The sequence below is a fragment of the Apodemus sylvaticus genome, chromosome 9 (assembly GCF_947179515.1).
Source record: "Apodemus sylvaticus chromosome 9, mApoSyl1.1, whole genome shotgun sequence".
Classification (NCBI taxonomy): domain Eukaryota; kingdom Metazoa; phylum Chordata; class Mammalia; order Rodentia; family Muridae; genus Apodemus; species Apodemus sylvaticus.
Window position 1 is genome coordinate 16836095 of NC_067480.1, and position 9826 is coordinate 16845920.

At 37.4% G+C, this 9826-nt stretch overlaps 1 protein-coding gene across 1 annotated transcript in view; it reads right to left on the reverse strand.

Moving 5' to 3' along the window:
- LOC127692929 (solute carrier organic anion transporter family member 6C1-like) overlaps nt 1–5001 on the reverse strand; it is a 123862-nt gene extending 118861 nt beyond the window's left edge. Inside the window, 2 exon segments of the mRNA XM_052193556.1 lie at nt 2749–3009; nt 4710–5001. Of these exon segments, the coding sequence (XP_052049516.1) occupies nt 2749–3009; nt 4710–5001 (553 nt within the window).
- Nucleotides 5002–9826: the final 4825 nt, after the last annotated feature.

The window sequence follows — 9826 nt, forward strand, 5'->3', positions numbered from 1 at the left end:
AGAAGTTGTCTTTCATACACTCTTGTATGAAAACAAGATTTCAATAGGTGGTAAAAAGAGTGAGAAGAACTTGGAGCCGGAGTGGTCCTCATCAATTCAGAGATTTGCGTGTTCTCCCAGAGAACCAAGATTCTGCTTTTAGCAGATAAGTAACAGCTCAAACCCATCTGCATCTCCAGTTCATGGGAATCTGACAGCCAGGCATCAGCATGCACATGGTGTGCATATATACCTATATGCAAAACACACAAAATATTTAAATTTTAAAGGCATACAACACCCCCTCTCTCAATTACAAGGTAGCCATTATAAATACAAAGCAGACATTAATTCAAGAGTGACAAACTGAGGAAATATACAGGAATGGAGGGAGGGAACAATATGTGATGGTTTATGAAGACAAGACATAAGAGGGGTTTGAAAACAGGAGAAAGAGTAATCATGTAAACTTGAAAAATAAGACATAGTTAAAATTTAAAATACAGAATGAATTAATTTGATTGTGTTCCATCTTTAGTAAGAACTGTTAGAGAAAGGGACCTTGCAGACAGCAGAAGAGAATGACAAATGATTGGAAGGATGAGTAGGAGCACACAGAATGATCACTAGAGGACAGTGCCTTTGTTTTCACTGGAGAGAAGAATGGAAGAATACTGATACACAAGTGTAGGCTAATGTAAACTTCAATGTTAAGAAAGTAAGGCAATTTTTCTACATGTTGATAGTTTCCATCCAGCATAGGACAATGTGAGAGTTTAATAAAAAAGAAAACAAAACCACAACCGTCCCCAAACAAAGAAAACACCAAGTAACAAACAAAACAAAACAAACAAAACAAAATAAAAACAATGTTTTTTCAAGGGTTACAATAGATTGTGGACTAAATGACTTTCACATGAATAGATCCATTTGTGAAGAAACTATCACTTCCAATTGGCAATAGCAGATTCATCACAGGGTTCAGCAGCTACCTGGTTTAGGGAAAGGGGGAGGTTCATGATTCACTCCCAAGGCTTATAAGAAGGAAATAAAAGGACAATGAGATAAAATTGCTGACAGCACTCACTAGAGGAGGTTTGAAAGATTTTGATATGTCATGTTGGCAGACAGAAAATAATCTGCAAATGAAGGGAAGTAGCAACTTGGAGAATACGGGAAAGCTGGTTTTCACTATCCACTGCTCCTAATGATAGAAAAGAGGGTACCTTCATTCTGGGTAAATAGGAACTGCTAGTGGTTAGCATCAAAAACCTGAGCTCAGTATACCTACTAAGATAGATGTGTGCATGGTCACCTTATATAAAGTTCTAGAAAACAAAGGTGACAAGGTAGAAACTGGGGAGAAAATTTGCGTTGAATTATTCAAGATGTATGATGTCTACATGTTTATTGAGTCACATATATTCTACATGAGTGTAGATCATGAACATGTCATCATTGTAGATAAGTGTGCAAGCATAGAACAGACAACAAATATAAAATAGAAAGCTATGGACTATACCAAAGATGGTCAGAGAACACATAATGAAAGATGAACCTAGTATCTAATCATGAAATCACAAAAAGGAAAGAGCAGAAAAGTAAATGAGGAGACATAGTAATAATGGAAGATGTGTAGATAAACAAATGGAGAATCTAACCCCCCCCTCTGTGTGTGTGTGTGTGTGTGTGTGTGTGTAAGCCAATGACATCAGAGGCCAGAATAGTCCCCTTGAGGTATAGTTATTTGTGTTTTCTCGCTGAATAATGTCTATGCTTGAAACCAAACTCAGATCCTCTGCAAGGGTAGTACATTTCTTAATTGCTGACTAGAATTTTTAATACTGATCAAGACAAGTTCCTGAGGATTCTGCTATTCCTGACCAGAATACTGTTGGGAGAACAAAGTGAGGAAACGCTTTCCATGATCTTTTCATTAGTCAACTTCTCATTGAAGCAAATATCAGTTCTCTAAATACAAATGTTATTTTAAAAACAGGTATATTATACACATCTTTGTATGCATTACATAGTATGTAACTTTTTATATTAAAACAGCTGTACTTCTAAATTTAATATTTTATGAACTTAATAAACTTATAAACTTCAAAAGCATCAATGTACTTATATCTGTGCATGGATACATGCTCCTTCTTCTTAATCTCTTGTTACACCCAGCTTAGCATGACAGTCAAAGCCTGCCCATGATAAGGCATGACCTGACACAGTACTCAGAAGCATACTTCAAGTGTGTTTTAACTGGATCTTATTTACTAGAAATAGCGAAAATTGTGGAATGAACACTGAACAATGTCACCATCCGTGACATTGCCACCATCCGTGTAGATTCAAATGGAGGTCAAAGAGTAACATATAGCTTGTGGAAAAGATTACTTTTCTAGTCATCCTACATTCTCTGTAGGCTTGTTCCTGTATTTGAACTTTTATGGGTCTGAGCTATGAATGAAAGAAAGAGAAAAATTGAAGCACAAAATAAAATGACTTACCATAGTTCTCTAGAGATTTGTAATATCCTTAAAATTGTATAAAAGAAATAATTTTATAAATTATCCCACAACGTTCCTTCCTAGACTCATCTCTTTTCAAGAGAAAAATCAGAGCACAACAGTTATTATTAAGCATGGTTACATAAACACACACACAGATGAAAGGATTCACAGATATATATCATAAACTATTTCAATTTCTTCAACCAAAGAGGTAAAAAATATTGATAACATATGAAAGTATATTAGAAAAAAATCTCACCTTGTTTTACTGCACCCATTTTTATAATTTCATAATTAAAGAAAGGCAGAGCAAAAACAATTGCAGCAAGCCATGTTATGATAGTGGCAGCTGCCACCCACTTTGGCCTGTTCCCTCTTCCTCCAAAATATGCTACAAATATTGATACCAGGAAAGCAGCAAAAAAATCACTAGAATCCATTAGGTGTATCTCTGTGTTTGAAGGAACAAATTGAGATGCAAATATTTTTATACTCAGGTCAACAAGAGCAATGATCATACCTGGAAAAGCCAAAAGAAAGACCAGTATACTACATTTCATAAGACAAAGCAGATCACCATTATAATAATTCAAAGACAAATATATTTATAGTGTTTCAATTTATTTCATAATACCATGAAATATTTTGCATGAGTATGAGAAGCTATTTTTTGTACCTCTATTAGTAGTATCTTAGAGATAAACTTTGTTCAAATCATGTAATCACTATATGTGTCATGTACCAATTCTGAAGAATTAAAAAATAATATAATGGATGTTTACCTATTTTTATAATCAAAAAATTATTACTTTTATTTTTTTACAGTTCAGCCATTGCCCACTCCAAGTCTCCCCCCCCACACTTCCTCACTCCATTCTTCAAAGGATGATTCCCACCAGACCTCCCCACACCCTGGGGGTTAGGGTTAGGGTTAGGTGCAGGGTTAGAGCCAGGAAGTCCTTGGCTATAAATGTGTTGGGGGCCTCAGACCAGCTCTTGTATGCTGCCCGGTTGGTGGCTCAGTATCTAGGAGTTTAAATGAAACTATAAAGACATTTGAAACCCAGCATGGATTTCAAAGTGTAATCTTTTTTCAGATCTAAGATTCTGGCTCGAAGTTCAACATTTCTGAGCATTTTTTAATCTTAAAATAAAAATAAAAACAAGCAAACAAAACCAACGTATACATTCAAACAAATCATTCTAAAGATTATCTGTGTATTATCGCCGTTCAACATGTAAAAAAGAAAACAGTCATACTGAGGGTGGAAAACGATGTGATATAATAGCTGCAAAAAAATTCCATTTCTTGGAGTAAAAACAGAAAATAGTTTCAAATTAAAACTCATGTGGTGTCTGCAAAGTGGCAGAGTCACATGTCATTAATGAAGCAACCATTGCAGCTGTTGCCCAATTACCTCAAACATTCCTAAGATTGCAGTGATCCAGGAGTCCATACTGCTCTTCCTAAAGCTCTGAGAACCGACTGATCCCCACTGGTCTACTGCCCCAGGGCCAGACACAGGAGCACAGTGCGGTTGAAATATTCATGACTGTTGCTGATAGGATTTCTACTGCCCCAGCCTCTCACTTTGAGTGCCAGCAGGACGCTAGAGGGCAAATGTGGTTTCCAAGTTATTGCAAAAATTATGAGTTAAAATATATAACTAAAATAATAGAAGAGAAGGAGAGGAAGTAGAACATAACATACTGATGATAAGAGCACTGGAGTGTTTTCTTCCTGAGATCTGAGCCACTTGAAGTCTCACCACCCCTCAATTCAAAGATAAAGAAACAAACTGTAGGCAGAAACCTGGTTTGTTGAGTGTTTCAGATTTGTGAGCAGAAATTGTGATAGCGATGCTGTTTCCAGTTGTATCTTAGTCTCCCAAGCATTCAGTCAGAACTTAAGTTGCTCATTAAATAACAGGCACTAACCCAACACCACCTTCCCATCAGTTCTGAAGCTGAAGCCCACAGTATGGAGTGCACCCCGCGAAGCAGGGAGCCAAAGACTGAAGGCAAAGGCAGAGCATTGGGTTAAGTGGTTTGCAGGGAGCCAAAGACTGAAGGCAAAGGCAGAGCATTGGGTTAAGTGGTTTTCATTCAGGTTTGGAAAAGGAATCAGAAGTCGTCTGCCCTCTCCTTCCCTCTGTGTGTCAGACTCATGTCTACAGCAATAAATTCTCTCGCCTGAGGAACACAGCTCCTCCAACTTACCATGAGACAAGGTTGCTAAAAAGCACAAAGTCATGAAGAACTTAATGTTGTTGAAACGCTGTAAACAAGGGAAAACGAGAGGGCCCAAACCAAATGGCCCCTCCGAGTGATCACTGTATTTTGGATCTGAGTTTTTTTTATCTGAGATGGTTGCAAACTTCTTCACGGCAGTTGGAAGTGTTACCAGGTATGTCTGTATTTTCCTGGATTCCACAGTGTTCTGGGGTTCATCCCTCTCTACCTCCTTAGCCTGCTTCACTTCATCTTTTGTTTTTCTCTTGTCCTGGTCCATGGCTTATCCAAAGCAGCTCCGAGGATACTGCAGGTGTGTTGTGAGGCACCCGGGTACTCCCTGGACCCAGGTGAGTAATGTTGTCACTGCACTGGAAGCTCTACACCAAACGTTATTTCCAGTGCAATGAACCAACGTCCCTACAGACCAGTTGACTGACGCTGCGGAAGTTCCAAGCCTGGATTCCATCTTCTCTGTGTCACAGAGAAGGAAAGAAGAGGAATGGAAGGAAAGAGAAGGGAAAGAAGAGAAAGAGAAGGAGAATATGATCAGACAATGTTGAAAAACTGTCAAATAAATAATGAAAATTTGTAAAAGAGACAGGGAAAAATAAACGTGTAAGTAAAGAACTGAGAACCAACCATCAGTATCGCCAGGCTTTCTTCAGTGTGGTGTCTCTACAGCTCGATAATCTCACTTGATAGAAATTCATTTGGATTCTATAGTAATAAGTAAACAAGTAAGTAAGCAAGTAAGTAGATATCAAGAAATATAAGACGATTCATCCCTTTTCACTGTGGTGGAAGAACTAGAAGAACAAGTAAAATTTAAAAAAAAAATTTCAAGCAATGGCCTTGAATGAAAAGCTATATCCCGAGAAAGAGTCCTGAAAATTTATTCCAAGACAAAAGCAGGAATGCAGGTGTATATTCTACTATACATGAGGGCAGGCAAGTATATATTCTACTATACATGAAGGCAGGCAAGTGTATATTCTACTCCACATGGAGGAAGGCAGGTGTATATTCCACTCTACATGGAGGAAGGCAGGTGTATATTCCACTCTACATGGAGGAAGGCAGGTGTATATTCTACTCTACATGGAGGAAGGCAGGTGTATATTCTACTCTACATGGAGGAAGGCAGGTGTATATTCCACTCTACATGGAGGAAGGCAGGTGTATATTCTACTCTACATGGAGGAAGGCAGGTGTATATTCCACTCTACATGGAGGAAGGCAGGTGTATATTCTACTCTACATGGAGGAAGGCAGGTGTATATTCTACTCTACATGGAGGAAGTCAGGTGTATATTCTACTCTACATGGAGGAAGGCAGGTGTATATTCTACTCTACATGGAGGAAAGCAGGTATATATTCTACTCTACATGAAGGAAGGCAGGTGTATATTCTACTCTACATGGAGGAAGGCAGGTATATATTCTACTCTACATGAAGGAAAGCAGGTGTATATTCTACGCTACATGAAGGAAGGCAGGTGTATATTCTACTCTACATGAAGGAAGGCAGGTGTATATTCTACTCTACATGGAGGAAGGCAGGTATATATTCTACTCTACATGAAGGAAAGCAGGTGTATATTCTACGCTACATGAAGGAAGGCAGGTGTATATTCTACTCTACATGGAGGAAGGCAGGTGTATATTTGACTCTACATGAAGGAAGGCAGGTGTATATTCTACTCTACATGGAGGAAGGTAGGTGTATATTCTACTCTACATGGAGGAAGGCAGGTGTATATTCTACTCCACATGGAGGAAGGTAGGTGTATATTCTATTTAACATGGAGGAAGGCAGGTGTATATTCTACTCCACATGGAGGAAGGCAAGTGTGTATTCTACACTACATGAAGGGAGGCAGGTGTATATTCCACTCTACATGGAGGAAGGCAGGTGTATATTCTACTATACATGAAGGCAGGAGCTGCAGAGAAGCACTAACATCACTAGTAGGAATATGTCATTTGAGAGAAGAACCATGGTATACGATATGAATCTTGTTCTATATAAAAATGCAATTTCAGATCAGCCTCCTTGTTAGGATAAGCCTCAGTGTATACACAGGGTATCTTTTTATTATAGATGAACCTATATTTTCTCTTAAGTTGTTGACAAGTTGACACAACTCATGAAGCTTAGAACAGTTTGCTATTCAATTTGTCAATATGGTACAACAGACAAACAAATGACTAAATGTGGAAAATTAGTATGCATTCAAAGAAGAAAACATTCTTTCTTACATTAAGAGGCTTGATTTTTCTGTTTCTCATTTGTATATACAAAAGCTATAGGAGTTTGTGTGTGTGTGTTGATTTTGAATCTTACTATGATGCTAAAATTGTTTATTTGATGCAGAAGTTTCTGGTTATGTTTTTTGGGTTCTTGGATAGACTCTTATCATCTGTAAGTATAGATAATATGACTCTTTTCTTTCTTATTTAAATCCTCTTGATCTTCTTCAGTTGTTTTATTGAACTAGCTAAGGGTTCTAGTACTATGTTGTGTAGGTATGGATAGAGTAGACATCATTCTTTTGTTCCTGATTTTTGTAGAATTGCTTTGAGTTTCACCCTGGTTTTGCTGATATTAACTCTGGATGTTTGCTGTATATTGCCTTTGTAATGTTGAGATATCTCCCTGGTGTCCCTAGTCTCTCCATAAACATTATTGTGAAGGACTGGTGGAAGTTGTTAAAGGCCTTTTCTGTATCTAATGAGATTATCATTAGGATTTTTGCCTTTTAGCATGTTTGTTAGATTAAATTTATTGAATTATATATGTTTCCATATCATTGCACATCTGGGAAGAAACCTATTTAATTACTTTGCAAAATCTCTCTCTCTCTCTCTCTCTCTCTCTCTGTGTGTGTGTGTGTGTGTATTTGTGCATTTGTGTTTATTTGTGTGTATTTGTGTTTATTTGTGTGTATTTGTGTGTGTGTTTTCTTGGATTCAGTGTGTAAGTATCTCCCAGAGGTCACAGATTTTTATTTGGAAAACCATAGCTTCTTGGAGCAGCATAATACCCTATCTAGGGTAACTCCAGTTAAAATCTTATATGAATGTAGATAGGTAGGTAGACAGACAATAAATAGACAGACAAATGATAGATAGATATACAGATAGCTACATATATACATAGATAGACTGCTACATACATGACAGATGGAAAAAAGGAAGCAAAGAAAGAAAAAGAAAGAAAAAGAAAGAAAGAAAGAAAGAAAAGAGAGAGAGAGAAAGAAAGAAAGAAGGAAGGAAGGAAGGAAAGAAAGAAAGAAAGAAAGAAAGAAAGAAAGAAAGAAAGAAAGAAAGAAAGAAAGAAAGAAAGAAAGAAAGAAAGAAATGATGATAGAATGTTTGAGAAAGCCATAGGGAAACCTATTCATGACACAATAAGGCTTTTACAGTTAGTTATCTAACCAATTCCTCTTCTTATCCCCTACCAACCCTCATTCCACTTAAATCTCACTCTGTACTATTCAACTCTCCTCCTCCATTAAGGTCTTTCCTCCCTATCCCCATAAAAGATCCCTTTCTAATTTCCTGGATTCTACAGGTACTTGAAATTACACACACAAGTCAATATTTGAAGTTAAGACTTGTAAATGACAGGCAGTGGTCGCATAGGCCTTTATTCCCAGCACTGGGGAATCTGGAGTTTGAAGGCAGCAGCATGCAAATCTGTGTTTGGGTGGCTAGTCATATATGCATATGCCTGTGTATGAGTGACAGCATGTGATGATTGCCTTTCTGGTTTCTGTCATCTCACTCAATTTTCCAGATCCATCTTCTTATCTATTCATTTTCCTTTATAATTGAATGAAATTCGATTTTCCCATTTTTGTTATCTATTGATCAGCTGATAGACATCTACATTGTTTACATGCCTTGGTTAATATGAATAAAACATCAATGAGCATGGATGAGCATGTGTCTCTGTTGCAGAACATTGAGTCCTTGGGATATAAGCCCAGGAAACATGGCAGATTCAATTCTTGCTTTCCGAAGAGCTACCACACTGGTTTCCAGTGTTTGCACCAAATTATAAGAGATTTGTCAGTTTAATCCTTATTAGTATTTGTTATCTTCTATATTGAGTGGTTTAAAATTAGATGATATTATTACTTAATTTTAATTTGCATTTCCCTGATAGCTCAGGATACTGAACAATTCGAAAACCATTTCTTAGTTGCATGAAGTTCTTCTCTTTTCTAATTCTGCTACATTCCTTAGCCCACATTGGCATTGTTTTTTATCACTTAGCGTTTACTTTATATATTGAGTCACTTGTTTTTTATGTATTTATTTATGTTTATTTTTTATTAGATCTATATCTAATTTTGCAACCTCCTCTCTTCCAAGTCCCATCTTTACAAATCTCTTTTGCCATTACCCCCTCCAGTTTTAAAGTTCCTTGTATGTTTTAGGCACCAATAATTTTTTGAATGGCTGACTGGCAAATGTCAGGCTCCTGTGAGTAAGCACTTGTTGACATCTATAATAGTGTCTGGGTTTTGTAACTGTTTATGCGATGGATCCCTAGGAGGGGCAGTCTCTGAATTGTCTTTCCCTCAGTCTCTGCTCCATATTTTGTCTCTGTATCCTCCCCTCCCCATGGGTATTTTGTTCCCCATTCTAAGAAGGACCAGAGTATCCATACTTTGTTCTTCCTTCTTCTTGAGCTTCATTTGGTCTGTGAAATGTGTCTTAGGTATTCCAGGCTTCTGGGCTAATATCCACTTATCAAAGAGTGCATACCATGTTTGTTCTTTTGTAATTTGGTTATCTCACTCACGCAGGATGATATTTTCTATTTCCATCCATTTGCTTAAGAATTTCATGAAGTCATTGTTTTTAATACCTGAGTAGTATTCCTTCGTGTAAATGTTCCATGTTTTCTGTATCCATTCATCTGTTGAGGGACATCTGGGTTCTTTCCAGCTTCTGGCTATTATAAATAAGACTGCTATAACTTACTGGAGCATGTGTCCTTATTACAGGCTGGAGAATCCTCTGGATGTTTACCCAGGAGTGTTATAGCAGGGTCCTCCTGTATTATTATGTCCAATTTTCTGAGGAACTGC